General features: G+C 46.7%; 1 protein-coding gene across 1 annotated transcript; it reads left to right on the forward strand.

Annotated features, from left to right (window-relative positions):
- The first annotated feature begins 10231 nt into the window (after positions 1 to 10231).
- Positions 10232 to 23845, forward strand: HIF1AN (hypoxia inducible factor 1 subunit alpha inhibitor). Its single transcript, XM_048857488.2, has 8 exons — positions 10232 to 10446; positions 13913 to 14163; positions 15722 to 15870; positions 17889 to 18034; positions 18891 to 18997; positions 19460 to 19523; positions 19941 to 20051; positions 21430 to 23845. Exons 1-8 carry the CDS (start codon positions 10264 to 10266, stop codon positions 21472 to 21474), a joined length of 1056 nt encoding a protein of 351 aa, XP_048713445.1. The 5' UTR covers positions 10232 to 10263; the 3' UTR covers positions 21475 to 23845.
- Positions 23846 to 27225: the final 3380 nt, after the last annotated feature.

Genomic DNA, 27225 nt, shown 5'->3' on the forward strand with positions numbered 1-27225 from the left:
TTATGAATGTTATAATTCTTGACATCTGATTTGTGTCCATTTATTCTTTTACGTAGAGACTGTCCAGTTTGCCCAATGTACATGGCAGAGGGGCATTGCTGGCACATGATGGCATATATCACATTGGTAGATGTGCAGGTGAACGAGCCTCTGATAGTGTGGCTGATGTTATTAGGCCCTGTGATGATGTCCCCTGAATAGATATGTGGGCACAGTTGGCAACGGGCTTTGTTGCAAGGATAGATTCCTGGGTTAGTGGTTCTGTTGTGTGGTATGTGGTTGCTGGTGAGTATTCGCTTCAGGTTGGGGGGCTGTCTGTAGGCAAGGACTGGCCTGTCTCCCAAGATCTGTGAGAGTGTTGGGTCATCCTTCAGGATAGGTTGTAGATCCTTGATAATGCGTTGGAGGGGTTTTAGTTGGGGGCTGAAGGTGACAGCTAGTGGCGTTCTGTTATTTTCTTTGTTAGGCCTGTCCTGTAGTAGTGACCAGAAGTAGTGTAGTAGTGACCAGAAGTCACTGATAAGTGGTACTGATAAGAGGTTAGGCTTCATTCCACAATGAATTGTGCATTCGTCAGCACCCACTGATTCTGCTCAAATGCTGCTGCTGGTTAGACCAGGCCTCTGGTTCAGTGGAATGGTTCACATGTGTAAGTCTTTGCGGGATCAGAGCCTTAGTCTGAAATGGGTTTGAGCAACACTGTCTTTTTGTTTTGATTTGTTCATGAGCTTCTCTCAAAAGTTCATAGTTGTCTGTATCAGTGTTATTAGTTTATGCCAAAATTGCTTTCCTTTAATAGTGAGTCTCACAAATGGATAGAAATGCCTTAGACCTAGTTTATGCTACAAAGTTTTGCTGGAATAGCTCATATCAATTTGGTGTGTGAAATAAACTATCCTTTTATGCCTGTATAAGTGCACGTACACTAAGGCTTTTGCTGCATAGAAATATTGCACGCACAAAAATCACACATCGAACTGACATTGCAATGCTGGCAAAGTGACTAGTATAAACCTGGCCTTAGATTCTCATTTGACAAATATAGCAAAGGGAACGAAATTAGGTGTCAACCCTTTTGTTTCTGCCCATTCTGTTGCTCAAGGACGCAACATACACACTCTTGCAACTTGAGAGAATTGCATTTTCAGTTTGTGCCTACCCATCAAAAACCTACTCTCAAGAAGCAAACTCTCACATCTAAAAATATTATTTAATAAACTATTGTTATTATAATATTGATTTAAAAGCTAATACATGAAAAGGGCATGGATGTGATATTTCTCTCTGGATGTCATCATCTGCTATATGTTAATGAGAATTTATTACAGATATTATCTTTCGAATACAGGGCAGCATCTTATTGGAAAAATAGGATCAATACTAAATAAGATCAATTCTGCAGTTGGCTCTATTATGCAGATTGCCTTTTCTGTATCAGTATCAATATTATTAAAGTTAATACAGGAATGTAATTGTCTTATCTTGGTAGAGCCAGGAAAATATGAACAGCTGAAAAAGTATGTTAATTTACTGATGTTATTTTTCAAATGTAGGCCATATATTATTGTAGATAAGATCGATATTAACATTAACAGATTCTACAGTTTACTTCATTATGTAAACTCGGTGGTAGTTGAACTCATTTTCCTTCAGTTATTCACATCAGCCATAACGGGTAATGTCTCTATAACGATCTACATTATAAACCTTTGCAGATCAAAACTTATCACAGATAATTTGTCATAAAACTCATTTGTTCTAATAACAACATTAATTATAAACCTACTAATTTAATGAAAAGGAGTACTTGTGGCACCTTAGAGACTAACAAATTTATTCGAGCATAAGCTTTCGTGAGCTACAGCTCAGACAGCGATAAACTGCGTAGATGTATCTGAAATACAGTGCAAGTGTGTGGATGGGGGTGGGGAGGTTGAAATTTGAACCTATGTAATTTTTTTCTAAAATGTCTTGTCTTGTTTAGATGTTGGTAGCTGAGCCCTGCCAAGTCCTTTGTAGTTAACAAACAAGCATGCAGTGAAGTTCCTAAGTCAATTTGGCACAGATCCAGAAAGGTATTTAGGCTCCTAGCTTCCATTTGTCTCAATGGAAGTTAGGAGTCTAAATATCTTTGGATTCTGGACCTAAATTATTTAGTATAGTTGTTAATTTAGGGCCCAATCCTGCACCACTGAAGTCAGCTGAAGTTTTGCCATTAACTTCAGTGTGAGCAGGATCAAAGCGTATGTCCCAGTTCTGAAAACGCTAAGGCCCAGATCCTCAGAGGTAGTTAGAAGCCTTACTCCCACTGAAATCATTGGGAGCTAGGCACCTAAATACCTTAAAGGATTCTTTACTTTAAGTATACGTGAGTAATTGCATTGATTTAAGAGGGACTATGACAGGCTGAGAATATCCTGCATAAACCTTACGGAATTAAGATAAATTCTGTGGAATGAAGTTAAACCTCATTGAATTAGGTTCAATATCTTTGGAGTCCATTGCATTAAAATTGCAATTGTGTATGAATAACTCCTCTAGGAGGAGGGGGATGCTAATGTAATTCTCCAGTTATCCTCTTTTGAAGCAGGAGAGGTTTGCATAAACTAGTTCAAACTGGATTCTCCAGGGAACAACACACAAAGAAAGAATTTTTAGATAAGTAGCCTGACTTTAAAGGGGCTCAAGGCCTTCTTCCAGGTCTAGCAAACGGACAGGAATCCTGGTCCACACCCGAGAGATGGGTTGGAAGGACTGGTCCTATTGAGGCCCCATAAGACTGTGAGCTTGTTCTGAGCTGAAGCTATGATGGAGTATCGAAGGCCTGCTCATGCCAGACTCTGTGTTAGGATTGGGGTGATCTTTGGTAAGCTTGCATGTAGGTTCTTTTATTGTTTTTAATATGTTTTCTCAGTAGTGCTTTTACCTTAAGAATAGAGTTGGCTTACATAGGAAGAACTGTGTGGTAATTTATAACTGGGCAGTCACACTGTTATCAGTCTCGGAAGAGAAACCAAGCAGGTCTGTTCAGACAGACTCTTTTTGCTGAGAAGAACACTGTGAAGGCAGGGAACTGTTTGGCCTTAAAATACCCTGGTGTCATTGGACCTTAGTGGGTCACAGTTGAGGATGCCAAATGCAGGACAGACCACCGAGAAATAGGGCAGATTACAAGATGGTATATTCCTCGGGAACAAGGCTGGAAGCTGGGGGGATTTGGCTGGTGCCTTTTTCGGTGTGATTCATGAGTGGTTCTGGGAGCATTCATGCAATCTAGCTGGGTGTGGGGCTTCACATGCGATTGTGCTGAGTGATAACAGCTCCTGGAAGAGTTTGCTGCTTGTCACTAGCAAAGCATTGTGAGAGACAGCCCAGGCTGGAGAGTTAAGGGTACACAGTGGTCCCACAATCCCAGGCTGCACCGCAGGGATCCCGTCACAAGATCATATACATACAATTGATTTTCAGTGTTCATAGATCAGCATCACAGCAGTCATGGAATAAATTGCTAGCTCACAAACAGATTGGGATTCATCAGTCCTTGTTCAAAGCTGTCTTAGAAATCCAGTCCAGAGAAATAAGCAGTAAATGAAGACAAAATGGAGATCTCTCTGGGGTTCTTTGACATCCTCCGCCGTGTGCATGGAATTTTACTGTCCCAAACAAAGCCCACAGCCCAGATGCATGGAAAATTACTGGCCCAAGATGGAATCCAGGGTCACATGATCATATCACATGCCCTTACATGCTTTGATGACCCACAGGACTAGCTGTTATCCATATTCTTTCTGAGGCCATCCACAGGAAAGGCTTACTGGGCACGATGAACTTCTTCTATGGCCCATTGTGAGCTGAGTGTCCTTAATGGGCCATCAACACATAGCTGACTGACCCTAATGTAAATTCTGGGGGCTGGGGAGGGTTGTTACAACATATGCATAACATACCAGTACGTGGCCAATATTCATAACTTCAGAAACAAAGACGATACATGTTTATAAACAGGATAATCATAGTTAGCTACTCATAATTTTTCCATTGATGCCTGACATGATATACTTTGTACAAGATATGTTGCAATTGTATAACAGTGGTGATATCAATGGTATAAATGATCATATTCAATCATACTGCATCACACCTGGTCAGGAGCGAGAGAGAGAGATTCAGGTCACTACCCAAGAGAGGCAATGGCTTGGCAGCCAGAAGCCTAAGGGTAGGTGCCTTTGCTGAACTATAGAGGAAACTGTGACAGGTACTACTCACGTGATTAAAGTTAAGCATATGCATCAGGACTGTCAAATGATTAAAAAAATTAATTGTGATTAATCATACTGTTAATAATAGAATACAATTTATTTAAATATTTGTTGATGTTTTCTACATTTTCAAATATATTGATTTCAATTACAATACAGAATACAAAGTGTACAGTGCTCACTTTATATTTATTTTTGATTACAAATATTTGCACTGTAAAAAAACAAAAGAAATAGTATTTTTCAATTCACTTAATACAAGTACTGTCGTGTAATCTCTTTATTATGAAAGTTGAACTTCTGAATGTAGAATTATGTACAAAAATAACTGCATTAAAAATAAAGCAATGTAAAATTTTAGACCCTGCAAGTTCACTCAGTCCTACTTCTTGTTCAGCCAATCGCTCACACAAACAAGTTCGTTTACATTTGTAGGAGATAATGCTGACCACTTCTTGTGTACAATGTCACCTGAAAGTGAGAACAGGCGTTCTCATGGCACTGTTGTAGCAGACATCACAAGATATTTATGTGCCAGATGCGCTAAAGATTCATATGTCCCTTCATGCTTCAAGCACCATTCCAGGGGACATGCGTCCATGCTGATGACGGGTTCTGCTCGATAACAATCCAAAGCAGTGCAGACCGATGCATGTTCATTTCCATTATCTGAGTAAGGTGCCACCAGCAGAAAGTTGATTTTCTCTTTTGGTGGTTCGGGTTCTGTAGTTACAGCATTGGAGTGTTGCTCTTTTAGGACTTCTGAAAGCATGCTCCACACCTTGTCCCTTTCCAATTTTGGAAGGCACTTCCAATTCTTAAACCTTGGGTCGAGTGCTGTAGCTATCTTTAGAAATCTCACATTGGTACCTTCTTTGCGTTTCGTCATATCTGCAGTGAAAGTGTTCTTAAAATGAACAACATGTGCTGGGTCATCATCTGAGACTGCTGTAACTTGAAATATATGGCAGAATTCAGGTAAAACAGAGCAAGGGACATACAATTCTCCTCCAAGGAGTTTAGTCACAAATTTAATTAATGCATTCTTTTTTTAACAAGCGTCATCATCATGGAATCATGTCCTCTGGAATGGTGGCCGAAGCATGAAGGGGCATATGAATGTTTAGCACAGGGGTCGGCAACCTATGGCACACGTGCCAAAGACAGCACGCAAGCCGATTTTTAATGGCACACTGTGGCCTGCCGGGTCCCAGCCACGCCCCGTTCAGCCCGCTGCGAACCCAGGCCAGGACCTCGGCAGGCAGTAGCGTGCCACGAAAAATCCTGCCTGCCCTGGCTTGCTGTTCTCCACCCCCCCACGGGGGCAGGGTGAAGAAGCTTGTGCAAGCTCCCTCCTCCCCTGCCTCTTCCCCCAGTGTGCTGGGTTCCTGCCCCTCCTCCTCTCCCTCCCTGCTGCCAATCAGCTGATGGCCCTAGCTAGGGAGGGGGAGAAGCAGAGCCGCAGGGGGCTCGCTGCTACTGGGAGGAGGCGGAGAAGAGGTGGGGACGGGGCCTTGGGGAAGGGGGGTGGAATCAGGGCATATACCCTCCACCCCCACGACCCTAGCCCTCTGTCCTGACCCCTGCACCCCCTGACATACTCCCAGCCCTCTGCCCTGACCCCTGCACCCTCTCACACCCCTGTGCCCTGACCCCTGCACCTCCCACGACCCCAGCCCTGCCTCCAGCACTCCCCACACATACCTAGCCCCCCCACACCCCATGCCCTGACTCCTGCACCCCCCTCACATGCCCCCAGCCCTCTGCCCTGACTCCTGCACCCTCCTCACACACATGCAGCCCCCTGCCCTGATTTCTGCACACCTCATGCCTTGACTCTTGCACCCCCCACATTCCCACCCCCAGCCTGAGAACCAAACGGGAGCTCCTGCAACCCCCCCCCCTGCACATTACCACCTGAACCCCTCGCACCAAATGGGAGCTGCCCAGGTAAGTACTCCACACCCAAACCTCCTGCCCCAACCCTAAGCCCCCTTCCTCATTCTAGCTCCACGCCAGACCCTGCACCCTAACCCCCAGCCTGCTCCTTCACCCCCAGCCCTGTGCTCAGTGCACTCCCACCCTCAGCTCAGTGCAGAAAGAGAGGAAGAGAATGGGCTAGAACTAGGGAGAAGATAGGTACCCACTCTATGTGGGCAGGGCCGGGATCCCAGACTGGCAGCGGGCTGAGAGGGGCCGGCAGCCGGGACTCTGGCTGGCAGGAGTCAGCGGATGGAATCCCAGACCAGCAGCGGGCTGAGCTGCTCAGCCCACTGCCGGTCTGGGGTACCAGCTGCCAGCCCCACTCAGCCCACTGCTGGTCTGGGGTTCTGGCTTTCGGCCCCTTACCAGCTGGGGTCCCGGCTGCAGGCTCCGCTCAGCCTGCTGCCAGCCTAGGTGAACGGAACCCCAGACTGGCAGCAGGCTGAGCGGGCCAGCGGCGTAAGATCAGCATTTTAATTTAATTTTAAATGAAGCTTCTTAAACATTTTGAAAACCTTGTTTACTTTACATACGACAATAGTTTAGTTATATAATATATAGACTTATAGAGAGAGACCTTCTAAAAAACATTAAAATGTATTATTGGCACGCAAAACCTTAAATTAAAGTGAATAAATGAAGACTCGGCACACCACTTCTGAAAGGTTGCTGACCCCTGGCTTAGCATATCTGGCACGTAAATACCTTGCAATGCTGGCTACAAAAGTGCTACAAAAATGCCTGCTTTCACTTTCTGGTGATGTAAATAAGAAGAGGGCAGTATAAATGTAAACAAATGTATTTGTTTTTTTACAAACCTGTAAATGTAAACAAACCTATTTGTCTTAGGACTTGTCTATACAGGCATTTTACAGCGCTGCAACTTTCTCGCTCAGGGGTATGAAAAAACACACCCCTGAGTGCTGCAAGTTTCAGTGCTGTAAAGTGCCAATGTAGACAGTGCACCGCCCCTCACGGAGGGGTTTTTTTTTAGAGCGCTGGGAGAGCTCTCTCCCAGCACTATGCCACAACTACACAAGCCACGTTAAAGTGACATGCAACATTTTAATCCAGTTAAACCTGTGCGTGGAGCCATCCTATCCAGCCCAAAGAAACCTCAGCCCTAGGCCCTAGTTCTGCTGTTGACCCCTATTCAGTAAAGCACTCAAGTATGTGTTTAATTTGACTTCAGTGGTATTGAAGCATGCACTTTGTAGAACATGGACAGAGTTATGTCCTTGAAGGCTTTGCACCCACTTCCTGAAGGTATTCCCACCCACTTCCCACAGAAATCAATAGGAGTTTAATACTCGCTGGAAGGTGACTTTGAAAGAGACAGGGGAGACTTTGCTTCGCTGTGGACTTGTGCCCACAATGCTATGTGACGACTGGAGAAGCGTATTGGCTGCCACTAGATGTCGTGCGAGGAAAGCCAGGAGCTGGGAGTCCTGGTGTCACAGGTGAAGAATACAAATCACACTATCATCATTACAAGAGCTAGAACCATGCTGGAGAGGACCCTGAAGGATGCCATCCGCTGCCAATATGTGGAAATCCTGAAACGGAAGCCAGACCAGGGAAGGCGTTCGAGGTGACATGCAAAGGGGATGCCAGCAACCACTTCCTCCCCGGGGGCAGCTTCACCCGATTTGCCGACTGGAGGTTCATCCACAGGGCCCAGCTCAACTGCATCCCACTGAACGGAGCCGTCCGCTATGGGAATCGGGACAAGTGATGCAGGAAGTGTGGCTATGTCAACGAGACACTACCCCATGTCCTGTGTAGCTGCAAGCCCCACTCAAGAGGTTGGCAGCTGCGACACAATGCCATCCAAGATCACTTGGCCAGAGCCGTCCCGCCCCCCGTGGGGAAGGTTGCTGTAAACTCCACCATCTCCGGAACTGACAGCCAACTGTGACTGGACATCGTCATCACCAACGAGGACCGGAAGAAGATCATCACGGTGGACGTCACAGTGTCCTTCGAGAACAGGACCCCGGCCTTCTATGATGCCCAAGCTTGAAAGGTAGAGAAATATGCCCCTCTGGCCGAAACCTTGAGAGCTAAGGGTTACCAGTCCAGACACGCTCACTGATTGTTGGAACCGTAGGCACATGGGACCCCAGTAACAAGTGACTACTGAGAGAATGTGGAATCGGTCAATGCTACGCTCGGCTGATGCGGCAACTTATGGTGTCGGACAGCATCAGGTGGTCGAGGGACACCTACATAGAACACATCACTGGACATCGGCAATACTAGGAAGGATGAGCTGGAGTGCTGATGAGAAGCACAGTCTGGAAAGTAACAAATACTTTCCTCATGGATTGTATTTTCTAAATGGACAACCAACCCAGTGGCAGATTTAGAGTTAGTGGGGCCCTGTGTGCAGCTTCATTTCCCGCCCCCCGGCCCTTCTCCTAGGACCCAGCCAAGAAGAAGAACATTCTCTTATCTCCCCTCCACCCCATTTTTCATTATTTTTTTCTTCATCCTCCTCCTATATGATAAGTAATAGGAAGTAAATGAAAATAAAGTGAAGTACCTTGATTGGGGCAGGGGCTTGGGGTGCAGGAGGGGGTGTGGACTCTGGGAGGCTGTTTGGGTGCTGGGTGCGAGCTCTGGGCTGGGACGGGGTTGGGAGGTGCTGAGGACTCTGGGAGGAAGTTTGGGTGCAGGGTGTGGGCTATGGGCTAGGGCAGGAGGTTGGGGTGTGGGAGGGGTCAGGGGGCGGCACTTACCTTGGGGGGCATGGCTCCCAAAGCGACTGGCACATCCCTCTGGTAGTGGCTCCTAGGTGGAGGAGGGCAGGGGATCTCTGCATGCCACTGCCTGCAGGCACCGCCCCAGCAGCTCCTATTGGCTGCAGTTCCCAGCCAGTGGGAGCTGCGGAGTAAGGGCGGTGGCAACACACGGAGAGACACACACACAGAGACCCCCGGGGGCTGCGGGGACATGCCGGCCACTTCCAGGAGCGGCGCAGAGGGAGGGAGGCAAAGCGAGCTGGGAGCCACCTTAGCCCTGCGGCTGGCATGTCTCTGCACACTGCTTGTGAGGACGGGGACAGCGGGTCTCCTGCTGCGCTGCCGGCTGGGACTCGGGGGCAGGTTGTCAGATGAGATTTGTCCTGCGTTTTGGGGGCCCCACTGTCATTGGGGGCCCAGTGCCACTGCGCTGTTTGTTTCATGGTAAATCTGCCTCTGAACCAACCTAATTCTCAACTACTGAGCAGACAATCTCCACGCATTGATAGATTTTGCTTTCCACAACCAAATTTCCGTACAACTTTTCATGAGTGATGTATCGGAGTATTCAGATGCTGCTATCTAAACTGTATTGTTAATCTATTCACCTAAATTTGGGTTATTGCTGATTATGTACTCTAGGTATCATGAAAGCAGCAAAGAGTCCTCTGGCACCTTGTAGACTAACAGATGTATTGGAGCATAAGCTTTCGTGGGTGAATACCCACTTCTTGCATCTGAAGAAGTGGGTATTCACCCATGAAAGCTTATGCTCCAATACATCTGTTAGTCTATAAGGTGCCACAGGACTCTTTGCCGCTTTCTCAGATCCAGACTAACATGGCTACCCCTCTGATTCTAGGTATCATATGACTTTTAAAAATTAACTTTGTATTTGTGGATAATCTAAGCACCATACCCAGATGTACAGACACTCTTTTCCCAACCTTTGTATTATATATATTTTTTAACATTAGCTTTAATAAAATTTTAAAATATCCTTGGGGATCTGGGCCTTCCTCGACTGGGGGCTTACATTATTGAATACAATCCTGAGGTTCCCAATCCTCTCCCTGCTACTATCTCATTTTGTACCGCTGGGGGCGCTGTAGCCTCTCCCCAGGGCAATTCTCCCACCCGTGCTGCTGGGGGCGCCGCTCCCACTTCGGAGCCCCCCGGGCTTCTCCTCTCTCTGGCTTTCCTTCTGTTTCCGGCGTCACTATGGAGGTGAAGTCGGGTATTTCCGGTTCCGGGTTCCATTTCCGGTGTAGGCGGCGATGGCGGCGGCCTCCTCCTCCTCGTCCGCGGAGGCGGGGGGCTCCGGGGCCCGGGAGGAGGCCGAGGAGACGGCGGGGCCCGGCTGGAGCGAGTCGCAGTTCCGCCATTACACCTTCCGGACGCAGCCCATCCCCCGGCTCAGCCACAGCGACCCCCGCGCCGAGGAGCTGATCGAGAACGAGGTGCCCGGGCCGCGGGGGCTGACGCCTGCGTGACAAGGGGCGTGAGGTGGGGAGCGCTGGGTGTGGGGAGGGCTCTGCGGGGCGAGAGGGGCCGCGGGGCTGCTGAGCCTCTGCCCCACCAGCCTGGGGCATCCCTCACAGGGTGAGGCTGTGTCAAGCGAGGCAGCTCTGGCGGGTGCTGGGCTTACGCAAACGTGGACAGGACACACCCAGATGAGTTACATGAATGCTCGTCCCAGACGCTCATGAACCAACAACACAGAGGCTCCATCCAGTTCCCCCCAGCCTCGGACCTCAGAGCTGTGAGGTCCTGCCCCGGTCAGAAGCCTGCCGGGTGTAAGGTTCATTACCCACTTGACCCCTCCCTAGACTGGAGGGGACACACACTAGTCTTTGTAAACTGAGCAGAGATTTACCAAGTACTTCAACCAAAACACACTGTTTTAGGTAAAATATGACAGATTTATTAACTACAGAAAGATAATTTTAAGTTATTATAAATAGCTAGCATAGAGATCAAAGTTGGTTACCTAAGAAATGAAATAAAATAAATTTGCAGTCTAAGTTTTATAAGCTAAACAGGATTTGAATCAAGCAGTGTCTCGCCCTGACAGACAGTATAGTTCCTCAGTACACAGCCTGGGACTCTCCTCCAGCCAGAGGTGCTGACTTTGTGATTTGCCCAGGGTGGGGCGGGTGTGCTCAGCTCCTGCTATGCCCCAGGCCCTGCCCCCACTCCATCCCTTCCCCCAAGCTCCCACCCACGCCTCTTCCTGCCCTTTTCCTAGCCCCATCCTGCCTCTTCTCACCCCATTCCACCCTCTACCCCAAGCACACCCCGCTCCTGCTTCTCCTTCCCCTCCTGCACGCTGCTGAACAGCTGATTGTGGTGGGCAGGAGGTGCTGCTCCATGGGGCTGCCAGTGGGTGCTGAGCTCCCCCTGTTTTTTTCCTGTGGGTGCTCTGGGGCTGGAGCACGTCCGGAGTTGGCGCTTATGCCTCCAGCCCAGGACCACCCTCCCCAGTTCAAAGTCTTTATCCTCTAGATGTTTCTTCCAGGTGTTGAGTTGTTGGGGGAGTTAGGCTAAATGATGATGTTACTTCCACAAGTTTGCTGGAAAGATTTTTTGCTATGATGTGGGTCAAGCAGTCGCCATTGTATATGTGGTTTCTCTGAGATGGTTGTTGGGAAAGTGGTTTCTCTTCAATGGGCCATCAGTACTTCTGGATACAACATTGTTGTATCTAAAAAGCTGGTTGTGGGTCTTCCCAACCTCACAACATATTTCAGTAACACACACATAGCAAAACTTCATAACCTCACATACAATGATAGTACGTACAATCCAACAGAATATTAATGTTCAACAGATCAAGCCTTTCAAAATGATACCTCACAAGGCATACTTTGAACAGAACATATCATAATTATATGACAGTGCTGAATATGGGGGTTAAGGGTGCTGCTTTGAGGTACAGAGTGTGACGGTGTGGGGGGGCAGGGCACTTGGTAGTGCTGGGGGTGTGTGGGGACAAAGCCCAGGGGTGTCGTGGGTGGGAGGCTGGGGCTGATAGCGGGGGCTGATGTGTATCTGTCAAGGAATGTGTTTGTGTGGGGGAGATCATGTGCACTTGGGGTTCCTGGTGAGCAGGTGTGAGCACCTGCTGACTCACTCTGGATGGTGTTAGCAGCCCAGGGATCTATGTGCTGTGGGTAAAGGGCTCATGGAGGAAGTCTCCAAAGGCTGAGAGCACCTAGCAAGAGTGGGATTTCTGAAGGTGGTATATGTGATAGAACTAAGAGTAAAGGAGAGAAGATTAGAGAGGAAATGTAGGTTAGGTATGGGGAAAGCTTTCTGAAGGAGAGAGAATTGGGCTGTGGAATCACCTCCCAAGAGAAGCCACTTGAGTCATTGCCGTGTACAAGATCATACACTGTAAGCAGTGCTTTAATTTCTTGTGTTGTGAGGAACAACATTAATATTGAAAGTAATTAAATTATCATTTCTCACATTGGCTGTTTCCCTTTTTTCTCAATTTGGGCATTGAAAAATTAATGTTTGTTTTCCCCTTTTGTTCATAGTTAGCCTTTCTGTCAGTTGCTGCACTGTTGCAGTTGCGAAAGCTTCAGGGAAAGTTAGATCTTTGTTCTGGAATGTAAATCATGAAAACTTTATTTTGGAAAGCAATGTTTTTACAGACTTGGACTTTGATGCCAAATTTGGGTGTTGTCACCAATTTGAAGACAGTACCGTAGGGACCAATCCTATACTCGTTGCCATGGTTCAGAGTAGATGGGATTTAGTAAGGCTTCCCCATCTTTAATGTCTATGAAATGAGTGAGGTACTTGTGGTTTCATGGAAGCAAATCCATAAGAAGGGAAGTGGGCATGCAAGTTTCAGGGCTCGTCTACACTTCCGCTTATGTTGATATAACTTACGTTGCTCACGGTGTGAAAAAGCTACCTCTCTGGAGCGACGTACATTATACCGATCTAAGCGCCGGTGTGGACAGCGCTATGTTGATGAAGATGTTCTCCTGCCGACACAGCTATTGGCCTCTTGCGGAGGTGGCGTTATGCTGACAGAAGAGCGTCTTCACCAAACACGCCACAGCAGTGCAGCTGTGCCGATATAGTGCTTCTAGTGTAGATTAGCCTTTAGAAACATAGGGGTGGTTCTTAGGAAGTTTGGGGAGTATGTGTGGAAAGAAGTATGGAAAAGGCTGGGGTGTTTTCAAGTAACTGTTTATGGTATAGGGGAGATGGACGGAATTTCCTTCTAGGGAGGATTCTGACTACATCTGTGTCCATCTAGGAAATGGGATAATCTCTGCTATCCCTTTGCCTGTACCTCAGCTTGACCTTTCTGTTGGAGGAGGATGAGAGAGAGACTGGTTCCTTTCAGATTTCAGCACTGCTCCTTAAATTACCAAAGGGGCTTCTAAGGATCAATACAAATATTTCTACCTACTTTCCTGGAACAGAACACTCTTCTTCAGCGTCATTCCTAGATTCACCTGTCCAGAAATCAAACCCGAGACCACTATAAGGCGGTGTGGAGTATTCATATCCTATCCTATACTCTATGTATTATGGGGGTGTCTTATCCTTCGCATTAGCTGCTGTCCAAGTCAGGATATTGGACTAGAAAGACCATGTGGTATAACCAAATAAAGTAATTTCCGTATCCTTCCCTGACATGCTTCTATGACTGGTTTATAGAGTTGATTAGTGGCATCTGGCACTCCTTTGTGAGCATGTCACGAGAAAGTGGTGACTAGTTCCTAATTTTTCTTGTATTTTTGGGACTTTCTTCCTCCTCCTTCCCAGACCCTGTTGCCTGATTTTCCTCCTCCCCCTTCCTACTGCTTCAGAAGGGAAACTGTATGGTTATGATAATGAGTTAAAGTATCTCCCAGTTTCTCCAGAAATCCTTGAACCAGTGTGCTTTCTTTTCCTGTCTAGGAGCCAGTGGTCCTAACAGATACAAACTTGGTGTATCCTGCCCTGAAGTGGGACCTGGACTACCTCCAGGAGAACATTGGCAATGGGGACTTCTCAGTGTATAACGCCAGCACATACAAGTTTTTGTACTATGATGAGAAGAAAATGGCCAATTTCAAGAACTTCAAGCCGAAGTCGAACAGGGAAGAGATGAAGTTTAGTGAGTTTGTGGAGAGACTCCAGGAAATACAGCAGCAAGGGAGTGGTGAGAGGTAGGTGATACTTGGAAAGCTCTCCAGTTGCACAGGTTTAACTGGTGATCGATTGAGATTTAGGCACTGTAAATGATTTGAGAGCATTTGGACCCACTTTTTTCATCTTCACTATGATTTCTCCTCCTCAGATTCAGTGTTGGAGGAGGGTGGTGTTCTCAGGTGTCCTGGGTTTGGTCATCCACTTGTTAAGTGTTTCAAAGATGTCTGTCTACATTTATCACAGAATTTTTCAGTGTTTTCCTGATAGGACTTTCACGTTCTTTGGCAGGAATACAGTGCTCGTGAAAGATGCTTTGCTTGGCAGCGCTGAAGGCTAAAGGCCATGATCCCTAGAAAAGTCACCCACTGGCAATCCAACTTTTCCTATGCTGTCCCACCAATGTATGCTAGCTCTGACTTGGCAGATGAGAATGGTGTCGAGTCTCTTATTGTATATTGCATGGCCTCTCTTCTGAGACTGCTAGCAATGGTGCAAATTAGTGGCAGTTGTGCTGGCAATATTTATGTGGATGCTTATCCACTAGCAACTAGACTTATCCCAGCAACTGCTTTCAACAGGCCACCAAGCAGTTACTGGATGGTAACAACTTCTGGATGCTATTAACCTTGGCCGAGGTTGAACAAGCTATATACCACCCAGTGGCTCTGTATGCCATTACCAGTTTTCAGAGCCATTCAGTTCCCCCTCAGGTTTTGCCCTTTTAGATGATATGCCAGAACCTATCACAGACCTTACACAGCTTTGCTGGTGAATATGGGTATAGGGTGTCTAATGCATGTACCGCTGAGATTGCAGTGACTGAGGCACTGATAGTTTGGTCTCCTACAACTAAAGGCACCTTGGTGTATGACCAGCTGAGGTCTGAGGTTGATGTGCTATATTCCTTCACAGACATTCTGCCCACAGGAACTCTTAATCAGAGAGGCCCCTCTGGTGGTTAGTGACGGAAAGTAAGTGGAAGAGTTAATTTGGGGGATATTGATTAACTTTGCTTGACTGTACAGTCGCTTGCTTGATAATGGATTGGGATTTAAGCTTCCCTCCTGCTGCACTTGCTGGTTAGTGTTTCTTCTAGCCATTCCTCTGAGATCTCGGAATTCGTTTTGGATTGCTCCAAAGCCCCACTCATCCCAAAATCTTTACTCAACCGATTACTGTTTGATCTAAATTAGATTTAATTTCCTCCTATGGTGGGAAATTCTGCAGGCGAAGTTTGATCCCTCGGATTTTTGGAACTTTTCCTTTCCACAGACACCTACATTTCTTATAGTTTTGCTTGCCACTGTTGGTGACAGAGTAGAATTTCTAAAAACTAGATTTCCCTCTTTTGCAGAGAGCTGAGTGGGACATGTAATTCTCCACGTAGTTCCTGAGGTTAACTTGTGATATTGGTCTCCTCTTAACATGTTTCACATACATGAAATCTACCTGTCTCTGTTAGTATGGAGTGTGTGTGTGAGAAGACCGGGAAAGACATCTCTCTAAGGGTGGATGAGAAGATGCCTGTGTATCCATATGTATGCGTAACACTCATTTTTCCCTTGGGAAATACAGGTTGTATCTGCAGCAGACTCTGAATGACACGGTTGGAAGGAAGATTGTGGTGGATTTCTTGGGCTTTAACTGGAACTGGATTAACAAGCAGCAAGGGAAGCGTGGCTGGGGGCAACTGACTTCCAACTTACTGCTTATTGGCATGGAAGGTAAGCAACCAGTGTTGATTCTGAAGGGCATGAGGGAGACTTGGTAATTCTGGTGTATTTCAACTCTGGGGGTCGCTTTCAGCTGAACTTACCACTTGTTTGCAGAGTGTCTCTGAAGCAGCACAGATAGCTTTAAGGGGGGACTCCTTGTACACACAATTTTTAATTTATGTTGCATGGAGAGAGGGTCAGGAGAGTACCCTTCTGCTTGTGGTTGCTGGAAGATAAATTTCTACGTGTCTAATTACTCCCTGAAGTGTCAACTCTGATACAGACAAAAGTTGTGCAGTGTGTTTTGAACTAATAGTTGACATAGCCACCCCTGGCATATATCAGTGGGGGATGAACTGATCCCTGTGTCTTACTTGAGCACTTCAGGCTTTTTGGATTTGATGCTCAGTACAGTGTCCTCTAACTTATTTTTATGTATTCGAATTAACTGCAAGCAGGGACCAGCAGTAGAACTGAGAAGATCAGAGTTTAAGATCTTGCAAGCTAAGCAGGATTAGATCTGTTCAATATTTGCATGGGAGACCACCAAGGAAAACCCAGATATTGCAGGAGGAGATGCTGGTAACTTACTAAGAGACGTTCTTTCCTGAATCAGTACTGAAGCAGTGCCCCAGGATAGTGTTAATGGGCAGTGTATTGCAGGGAGGAGCTGTCTCTTGAATGAGACTTAAATCTGATATTGCAAAATTATATCGGGCACTGGGGAACTTGGAAATAGATAACTCCTAAAATATAGCATAAAGTGGAACCTCTAATTAATTTAGAGACTGATATGTAGACTCAGGTACTGGAAAATATATACACTACTTCATCTCCTTTATACAGAGCATTTTAGTAGAAGGTTGATATTTCTTTACCTTGACATTTTGAGGATGAACTTTAAAAGTTCTGAGGCATGCTGGATGCAACGTAATCCAGCTGTCTATCATACTTGTATCTCCTAGGGTACAATCTTAAAATCCTCAGAAATTGCTGGCTTGTTCAAGTTCTGGCTACACTTATCCCTATGCAGTGAAGTGTAAGCTATTCATCCATGTGCAGAGCAGCCTTTTGTGTGTGTTTCTGAAACCTTTCAAAAACACTACATTGGCACTTTTCAAAGGGTCGTATCTTGGTCAGATGAATTCCAATTCTCATCAGGGCAGTCAGTCACTGAGGGTTCAGACTGGGTCAGTTTGCTATGGTGAAATGGGACATGTTTCTGGAGGTTGCCATCTTGTGGTTCAGAATCTACAGTTCCAGTTAATTCCTTTTAAGTGTCTAGCCATTATTGTCACTAAGATACCTTCAAAATGCAAAGAAAATGTAAACCAACGCAGTGAGGTCTGAATTTACAGAAGCAATAGCTCAGAGTGGTGTCCAGGGTTTGGTTTAAGGGCTAGTTGACTCAAGTCTAACCAAAAGAATCAGTCTTGCTAACTATCTCACTGCTGGTCAAAGTATCAGAGAAAGGGGAGGGACAGTCATGTTATAAAGACCTACTGTGAAGGAACTGTCATTTGGCATCTCATGGGAGTGGAAAGAAATTTGTGAGCAAAGCATGCAAATGTACCATGTGGGGCCCTTTTTAGAGAGGGCCGTTTCTATGCCATATTTTCATCTTCCTTTCTTCAGACATCAAGGTTCTTAAGTTATTGGGTCTTCTTAAAACAAGTTCTTTCCCACTCTTGTACTCAAACAGCTGAACAGGTTTTCTTAAAACTTTCTATAAATGTTACCTTCCACCTTCAGGCTGAGACCAAATTGGAAAAACTCATCATGAAAAGTGAGAGTTGGGAGTAACTGAGAATGAGGGTTAAAACGGAAACTGTTCTGTAACTTTAACTCTAGCAGTTGCTAGCCCTGCTGTAATGCCTGGTTTGTAAAGTGCTTTAGGATCCTTTGCTCTGTTTAGTTCTATAGACATGTATGGCAGTTCGTTGTTGCCCCAGTGAGGCCTATAACCTGTTCCTTTGCCCAAGCCTTTAAAGTATATGTGAGAGTTATCAGTCTCTTTCTTTGTCCAGGGAATGTGACACCAGCTCACTATGATGAGCAACAGAACTTCTTCGCTCAGATTAAGGGCTACAAGCGGTGTATCCTGTTCCCTCCAGATCAGTTTGAATGCCTCTACCCTTACCCTGTGCACCATCCATGTGACAGGCAGAGCCAGGTGAGAATAAGATCTATAGTGAACTGGATCTGTTCCCTACTACGCACCAAAAAAGAACGTGCATAAAAATCACTAAATCCATGGGTGATATGCCAGTATCAGTACAGTGTACCAGTGCCTATCCTGATGCTGAGCCTTTAGAGCACGTCCACTAGTTGTTACCTTTGGTATCGATATGTGGTGCTGGAAAATGGGACTCTATTGTGCATCAGAGTTATGAATTAGACTTCTTTAGTGTCACTGTGAGGCAGTATATTTTAGTGCTTGGAGCCGACAGAGCTCTAGCCCTGAGTAGGGCACGTCAGTCTCAGTGTCTCAGTTTTCCGATCTTCTGTCTAGCACACTGGTGTTATGAAGCTGAATGTTGGCAGTTCCTTGAGATGCTGTAGAAATGCCAAGTGTTGTTACTGTGCCTTGGGTATTTGAGTGGTGCATTTGTCAGCCACAGAACATAACTCTTCTGGAATGGTACCAGTATTCTTATTTTGTTTGCTTTGGTCCAAAGACGTTTTTCTTTTAGTCATAAGCATTTCCTACTGATGGGAAATAACAGGGACATTGCTTCTTCTCTCGTACCTTTCCCTCCTCCCCTCTTTTTCTTAAGTATTTAACAAGACACCTATTCCAAGAGAGCTACTCGACGCATATCTGCCTTGGGCTGTGCTGCAGGAGTTGGAAGTGTGTGTGGAACTATATACCGCACCTGGGGCTGGTACACTGTATAGGAATGTAACTGCTGCACAGGACAGACCTGCAGGGAGAACCTGCAGTAGAGGCTGCTGTCTGAGCAGAGTGCACTCCTGAATTTCCTCCCTCTGGCTGATCAGTGCTGCATCCTTGTCTCTTGATCTGCTAGGTGGACTTTGACAATCCTGACTATGAGAAGTTTCCCAATTTCCAGAACGTGGTTGGCTATGAGACAGTGGTAGGCCCGGGTGATGTGCTCTACATCCCTATGTACTGGTAAGGAGGATCCAATGAGCTGGGAGAAGGAGGGGAGGGAGTGTGGCCAGCAGGTGCAGAGATTTAGACAGAAAGGGTGGTCTTTTGATTAAAGCATTGCACTGCGATTCAGAAGATCTCAGCTCCTATTTCTGGCCAAGCTACAGATTTGTAGTGAGATCTTGAACAAGTCTTAACCACTCCATGCTTCAGTTTCCCATCTGTGAAATGGGAGTAATAATATCTGCTACCTCTGAATGTTGAGGATAAATCTGTTGATGTGCATGAGGCATTCGCATTCTACAGTGAGATGTGCTCTAGCAATGCACATTTAAATAACTAAGGGGAGTTGTTCAAGTAATTGTGCTGGTGACTGAGTGACATGCCAAGGTGCCTCTCCTGCACTCTGGCTTGCAACCAACACTTATGTCTGTGTAGCTCATTCTTTTGATAGTAGCTCTCCCGTTTTGTGTTTCTATGTAGGTGGCATCACATTGAGTCTCTGCTGAATGGCGGAACCACCATCACTGTGAACTTCTGGTACAAGGTAAGCACATGTCCATCTGCACTCCTGTGGGAGCCCATTATTCAGTAGAATTCCCACTGTCCCTGTGGCACCCCACCATGAAGACAGGATGGCAAGCATGGAGAACTCTGCTGCCTGAATCATAGAAATTTACGGCTGGAGGGGACCTCAAGGGGTTATGTAGTCCACCCCCCCTGTGCTGAGGCAGGATTAAGTGTGCCTAGATTGGACCATCCCTGGAATGTATTCTTCTAACCCATTCTTAATCTTGTCTATAAGGACTTGTCACTAGCAAGGTTTCTTCCTCTGGAGGCATGGGGGTATTGCAGTTGAATAGCCAGGGTGCTTGGGTGTGAGTGGCATTGTTTGCTAAGATTGGGGTAAGGTTGAGACATTTCAGGAAGGACACAATGAGGTGTTCTTTCTCTTTACTTTCAGGGTGCTCCCACCCCAAAGAGAATTGAGTATCCCTTAAAGGCGCATCAGAAAGTGGCGATAATGAGGAACATTGAGAAGATGCTGGGAGAGGCCCTGGGAAACCCACAAGAGGTAAAGTAAAAGTTAGAGATGCTGCCACCCCCACTGAAATGTCCAAGTGTGGACTGCAGAACTCTGGATCCCAGCAAACCACCTGAGGCTGCCTGTGATATTAATGGGGATGGGTGACACCGCACTAGTGGCAATTCTTCATCCTCTACCCTAATAGTCCTTGGACACAAAAGGCTGAGATCCTCAAATTACAGTGCTTGGGCTGATGAGTACAACCAGTGACGTAGTGCAAAAACTGGGAAATAGTCTCTACTGCCCACAGCTTGCGCTGTTTGGTTGCGGATGCTGGCAGAAAAGGATGCTGGTCAGAGGCACTAGTGACAACATTAAGGTATGATATTTCAGGAGCAGGGAGGGTGATAAATAAATGCTCCATAATCAGTTTTTCAGTGGGATACACAATTTTATTTTTTAGCTCTGCTGGGTTGAGAGAGATTTGACCTCAAAACTGACTCATTTTGAATACCACCTTGCTTTTTTCCCCCCACTTGAGTTCCAATATGATTTTTACCAGCTGGCATCTCATGACGCAGTGGATTAAACTGGGAATCAGAATCTGGTTTTGGAGGGCTGTTATCTCTTTGGTGGAGGTTGAAATACTGGGTGTGGAATACAAACGTTTTCATGGCCAGTAAACCCTTCCAAGCACTGGTCCTAGACCACTGATTAGTGCAAGAACACTTAAATCTCTGTATAATGTCAACAAATGTTCTTTATCCAATTTACATGCTATCTGGATGATCCAAATAAAAATGCCTTTCAATACTAATGCATGATGAGAGATTCCTTCCCTGACTATTCACAGGGAATGCTAAGGGATAGGAGCAGCCTTGACTGCAGGCCAAACCTTAGGATTGAGGGACAAATATTGTCTTCCCTTTCTATAATGCTTGTGATTTTAAGTAACCCCAGAGTACCTTACTGGTGATACAGAGGAAATGCTCCTTCTCCACTCGAAAATAAAGCAGCCCCTGTTCAGTGTGGCATAAGATTAGAACAGGAAGTGAAGAAAACCTGTATCCAGTTGAAACTGCAGGTGGGATTTTGTGTAGGAAAGTTGTCACTACTGGCCAGGACACTGTGGTTAACTCTGGTGGAAGATGCTAGGGGATCTTTAATAACCATAAGCGATCAAGACTCATTTGACATCTCCTCTGAATCTTATCAGGAGATTGGTTCACTGCTAACTGGGCAGAATAACCAGCTCCACTTCTTCCCAATCTGTATTCCTCTGAGATCCCCTTCTCTGGCCTGGCCTGGCCCAGCTTAGCTTGTGGGAGTTGATGAGATAACAGCTTGAGGTAGTCAGGCTGCAGGCTGTGCCGCCCTTGTTGCTGTGCGCTTGCCATGGCTAATAATCTGTTTTTGCCTTGAACAGGTGGGTCCCCTGTTGAACATGATGATTAAGGGTCGGTATGACTAGTCCCTGGCCACCTGGGTGACTGACGATGGAGCTGCTTCATTCACGAGTAATGGAAGATACTGAGCGCTGGTATTGCACGCAGCACTTAAGACTGATGGGCTGCTGGCCCATCTCTGTCCCACTCCACGACAATTAAGGGGACTACTGGAACTGCAAAACCATTAGCCCACCTCCTTCCCCCTTCCCTCACTGTCATCCAACTGAATCTCCCAAGAAAGAACCTGCACTTAGTGAGCAAGAATCCAGCTTCCAATAAGTGTGTTTCCCCTGTCTGCCGAGACGAGGAATGTGGCGTCTGGCACTCGAATGCTTTCCTTCTTTGGGTTTTAATTTAAAGTGTTGAAAGAACAGTTTGGAAGGGAGCCAAGAGTGGTCTTGTTTCCACAAGCCCAGTGGCTGGGTTTCTGTGATGGTGCTGGCAGTGGACACAGTACCCCTGAAATCTGGGACAGTCAGCCTGGATAGCAGAAAGCCTTAGGTTCCATGATCCTGTTGTGTTAGAGGTCTTGTTCTTGCTGGGTCTTGGCACCGTGGGACAGCAGGAATGAGCATGTGATGACTTGTTTGAGGAGAAACTGGAAAGATGGTTTGGAACCCCCCCCACCACCCTGCTCCCAAAAGATGCAGTGCTCAGGGTATTGGGAGCTTGGTACCTAGCAGGGTGATCAAGTTGAATCCATACAGTATGTATGCACACAACGCCACCCTTTGAGTCCTGCCTCTGTCAGATGTGTCACAGGAAACCTCCTCTCTCCCGTTCACAGCAGAGTTCTTTGAGGAGTGAAGGTCTCCTGCTTTTCTCTAAAGCTGCAGCATGGTTAGAAGTGGATGTAACGTGGTGAGGGAGACAGAGATTACAAGGGCACTCACCAAGTCTCCCACGATGAAACCATGTCAAAATTGATCTCCTGGGGCCCTGAGACTGATGAATAGCCAGTTAAAATCAGCTTCCCTTTTCTCCACCAGGGGGTGCCGGCTTCCTGGACAAAACACAGAAAGTGCCCTTTACTAATTAACTGTGTGTGTTGTGAGGCTGTAGTGTTGCTCCCTTCCTTGTATGGTCACGTGGGGAGGCGGGGAAACTTTCATACCTGTGTTCATTTTGTTTGAATCCTTTATGTTCTCATACTTGGCACAACAATTTTCAGAATGAGAAGAGAGAGTCTACAGGAGCAGCAGAACTTCCTTTTAGAGTCCTGGCAATCGCCCTGAAAAACTAGCATGCCTTCCTAGTCCTTTCCCTGAAGAGCCTTCCAAACTCACATGGAGCCTTGCCTTGTCTTGCCCTGCTCTGCTGTTCCTGGGTGGGAAACTTGCATACTGAACACGGTTGTAATTGATCATCAAGATTAGAAAAGCTGGCTTGGATCCCATCTAATTCACCCCGCTGACCAGTGAAGGGTGTTCTCTTCACTATGTTTCCTAGTGCTTTGTCTCCTTGACTGTTTAGGGCTGATTGTGACATTTGGGTTTCTGTGAAGTGTGTAGCCCAGAGAGGAGATGTTGTTGGGGAAACAGAATGATATCCATGGCATGCCATGTCCCATCTTGTGCTGGGACGACTCTTGTACCGTTTACTGTGAACTTCTCTTATGCAGGAATAGAAGAAAGACTCAGCAAAACTGAGTTGTTGGACAGCATCTGGATGGAACTTCGGTGTCTGTCTGTTGACCATCACTATTTGTGGCTCTGATACCAAGAGAGGTGCTACGGGTCAGAGCAGGAGTCTTGTTACCAGACATCTCTGTGTCCCTGACTTAGCAGTATATAATCAAGGTCAAAGAGAGCAGCAGGAGACAAACTTCCTCTCCAGAGCACTGTCTAGGTCAGAATGAAGGTCACTCAGCTGGATTCGTGTCAACGTTCAGCCTTGGGGGAGGGAGGAAGGACCCTCTTCTGCCTCTGCCTGAAAGTGAAGCCTTCCCAAGAGTTGTTGGTGTGTGCAGTCTCTCTGCCCTTGGTGGGAAGACACTCAGCTGGAATCTCACCTGCGTGCCACTCTTGGGAGCACAGCAGTCTCAGCCAGTGTTCTGAGCAGCTCGTTGGGCACCACCAGCTCCTGAAGTCCAGGCTGAGAATTCCAAGGGTCTCATGAAGGATGGTATATCTGGAACTTCAGGATCCTTTCTTCTTTATTTGCCAAAGGTCTAACTTTGAAGTGTCAGAACAGTTTTTGCTGCACTTGACTGGCATGAAAGCTCAGTTTACAATGCACTGATGGACTCTCTCTTTTTTCCCCCCCTCCCCCCTTTCCACCCTGTGTTTTCAGTGCCCCTACCCTGGTCTTGGGAAGTTATGTATGTGTGTGTGAGAAACACATGGTACCTTCTGAAATGTAGTTCTTAAATACAACCAATGTTGAACAACAGAAGTGTGTGGCTTTTATTCTCTGAGTGCTGCTCCCTAAAGGAGAACAGGAAGGCATCTGATCAGGACTCCTGTGGGAAGCGACATGGAGCTGGCCACCCAGGCTGGTTGCAGATGGAGGTTAGAACTCAGAACTCTTTCACTTCAGATTGTTTGAATGAATTCAGAGCAGGTGAAAGGTGCCTGATTGACAGCCCTAGCCTCTGACATCCTTTTATCCTCAGAGCCAGTGTAGCAGGAGTAATAGCAGTGCAAACTGTGACCACTGCCCCTCCAAGCAGCCTTCCCTTGATCTGAAGGAACCATGCCTCTAAGAGTGAGAAAGGAGTCTAGGATATGGCTGATCCAATCCTTTACCTTTGAGAGCACTGTCGAGTGTAAATTAGTCCCCTTTGATTTATGGCCTTCAATATGGACTCTTGTCCTTTGGCAACAAGCATGAGAACTTTTCCCAGAGACCACCCAGTCTGTCAGGTAGTCATGACTGTCAGTCAGCACCAGCATGTGCTGGAGATGCAGGCGCAGCGTAGAGATGAAAAGCCGCATATCCCATTATCAGTCCCCTGAGCCATCTCATCCCCATTGTGCATTCAGCCAATTCCTCACTTTATTTGGTAATCAGCAGATCTGCACCTGTAGGTCCAGGTTAGTATTTGTGGGAGCTTGCCTGTACATACTTCAGGTGTGCATCAATGCCTATGGGTATTGCCTCATGTCTGTTACACTTCCAGGAAATGAGTACATACAGGCCTGGTAGCTCATTATGAACTGTCTTGTGTATTCAGCCACCTGCGAAACCTCAATGGGTGGGAATTGATTTAGGTAACTACTGTGCAGGTGTAGTAAGCTGAGGAAGGGCTGGGTGGGCAAGATCAGGCTTCTTCATGAAGGTGTTTTGGGAACTTCCCTAACCCAATGTTCTGATTGGATTTTTGTGTTTAACCTGTAAAACAAAACTGCAGAATGGGGGTGGTGAGTGTGTGATTGCTCTTAGGTCTCTTGATATCTCTGTTTGAGAGGAAATGGCAAATATGAAGTGGAGGGGGGTGGTGGAGAGCTGGGCAGCTGGGTGGACAGAGGTACTGGCAGTGGGTTACTTGGTCTGAGGAGCTCTAGCACGGTGCAGTCAGATTGTGGGTATGTGTGAGAGTGCCTGGCTTGACCCTTTCCTAGTGCCTGTCCTAACCCTGTCTAGTGTCTGTGCTGTGAGCATGCCTTTTGAGTAACTTACTTTGGTGACAGGCCACAGTTCAGAAATGTCCACTCACCCTTTGGTGGCTGCTTGCATCCACTGAACACAAAGCACTTTACCAACAAGCCTCACAACAGAATCGGGAGGGATGAATTCGCCCATTTTTTCCAAATGGGGAAACTGAGGCACAAAAGTGAAGTGAGTCATGCAGTGAGTGAGTTAGAGCTCTTGAGAAAAACACGCCTGATCTGACTCCTGTATGTTTAATTTACATCCTTTTCTTGTCTCTTCTCTAGTTTTCTCTTTCTCTTCTCTAGCTCCCATTTGCTTTTCTTTGTCTTCACCCTCTCCCCCGTTCTTTTGAAGGCAGATTCTCCTAGGGAAGTGGAAGGCCTCCTTTTGGCCATAGGGTTCCAGGCTGTATGTGCTTTCATGGCTGAACAGTGTCCTGTAGAAAGGTGGCAGGTTGCTACTGTCTTCATATAGATGAACTGCCCTGTGGCTGGCTGCATTAAGAGGCACCAAGGGAGCAGGGAGGTCAGGCAGTAGCTTTCAAGACATGGTATGCAGTCCATGATCATGCAGCTTTCCTACCTCCCTTAGCTGCAGCCTTCTGTTTCACAGCTTAGTGTGTTGCCCTGAGCCATTTATTAAGCCTCACAACCATCATATGAGGTAGGAAACGTGTTTTCCTTCCACTGGTCTTTCCTTTATATTCCTACATCTCTGCATTCCCCTCTGCTGCCACCTTCTTTTTGTAAGGCGGTTCCTGGTGCATTTTGATGGCTATTGGAGCTCAGCTCCCTCCAGTTGAAGAGCTGGGCTTCAACCACCACGATGTCTTGGGAGGTTGGAGGTCAGCGGGAAGTTTCCCTCTGAGGAGGCAAGCAGTCACCACCTCCTTCATGCATTGTTTTGCTCTGCTGCTGCATGGGATGGGTTCTGAGATGAGCAAGCCGAGGAAGAAGGAGGCAAAGCTCTCGCTGTGGTGAACGCATGCAAAGTAAGTTCTAATTACTGCCTTGCAAGTCAAATATTTGTTGCGAGCAGAGGATTAATTGGCGGGGGAGGGAGCGGAAGTGGAGGCTCTCGGAGTGTAAGTGGAACAGATGCCCGGACGCCTTGGGGAAACACAGCTTTCCTCTACAAATCAGAGCTTTAAATTACAAGGCTTTTACCAACGAGAACAGTTGTGGGAAGTCGTCTGCTCTCATTTGCGTAATGGCTTCTGTCACTGGTGATTAGACACAGGATGAAGGAAAAGAAATTTGACAATTAGGAATGAGCGATCATTAATCAGAATCTTTGTTAGGAGAATGTGAGAAAGGAGGAAAAATATCCCACAAACAATGGAAGCTGCCAACTTGGCTATCACCGTGCCAGGCGTTCCACAGCAAGGCAGCCTTCAGGCACGCAACTCGGAGTGTCAGTGTTGCTCTACAGCACCTCCTCTGCCCAGGTGAGGAGTAGCATTAAGGGGCTGTGAAGGGGACCACAGGCCTACTTCTGCATGGCCAGAAAACTTTCAGGGAATCACCGTGCGCAAAATCTTTCCGTTTGGTCAGTGCTTCCCAGCCGACTGCTCTGTAAGGAAGAGATCACATCACCGATCCATCTCCCTGCTGCATTCAGCCACCTGGGTTCAGTTCTTAGGGCCCTGCTGCAAACCTCCAGCAATAGGTGTGTGGACAGCTTAGTCTTGCAGAGAATTTTTCCTAAAGCCTCACTCAGATCAGTGATTCACAAGGCAGAGAAGGGCCAGAGTGGTCTTGATTGACACATGTAAGATTAGGATGGGCAAAGTGAATGCTGCTCACGCTCCCTTCCTGATGTTGTAGCATATGAGAACAAGGAGGTGGTTGATGGATGCATGATAGGCAAATAAAGAAGGGAGCAGTATCCACACAGCCGGTAGCTTCTCTCTGTCATTCACTAGCATAGGACATCATCTGGTCCCATAGCATCAATGGCTAATTTGACCAGTGCTCACTAAACTGCCCACTTGTCTGCATCTCCTGCAACCATCTCCTTGGATGCTGCCCCTTCTTTCATGGAATGCTCTCTGAACAGATACATCAGGTTGCTGCACTCTTCTTCAGATCTCTCCTCTGGATTCACTTCTTTAATGCCAAGAGGAAATTAGCCAGCAACTAATGGGTTTGTGGAGTGGCATTGGGGTATAGCTAATGGAT

The sequence above is a fragment of the Caretta caretta genome, chromosome 7 (assembly GCF_965140235.1).
Source record: "Caretta caretta isolate rCarCar2 chromosome 7, rCarCar1.hap1, whole genome shotgun sequence".
NCBI classification, from domain to species: Eukaryota; Metazoa; Chordata; order Testudines; family Cheloniidae; genus Caretta; species Caretta caretta.

Coding starts and splice junctions, on each gene's coding strand:
- HIF1AN (XM_048857488.2), top strand. CDS start 10,264: ATGGCGGCGGCCTCCTCCTCCTCGTCCGCGGAGGCGGGGGGCTCCGGG. Junction 15,871..17,888: donor ACTGCTTATTGGCATGGAAG/GTAAGCAACCAG, acceptor TTCTTTGTCCAG/GGAATGTGACACCAGCTCAC. Junction 18,035..18,890: donor CATGTGACAGGCAGAGCCAG/GTGAGAATAAGA, acceptor TTGATCTGCTAG/GTGGACTTTGACAATCCTGA.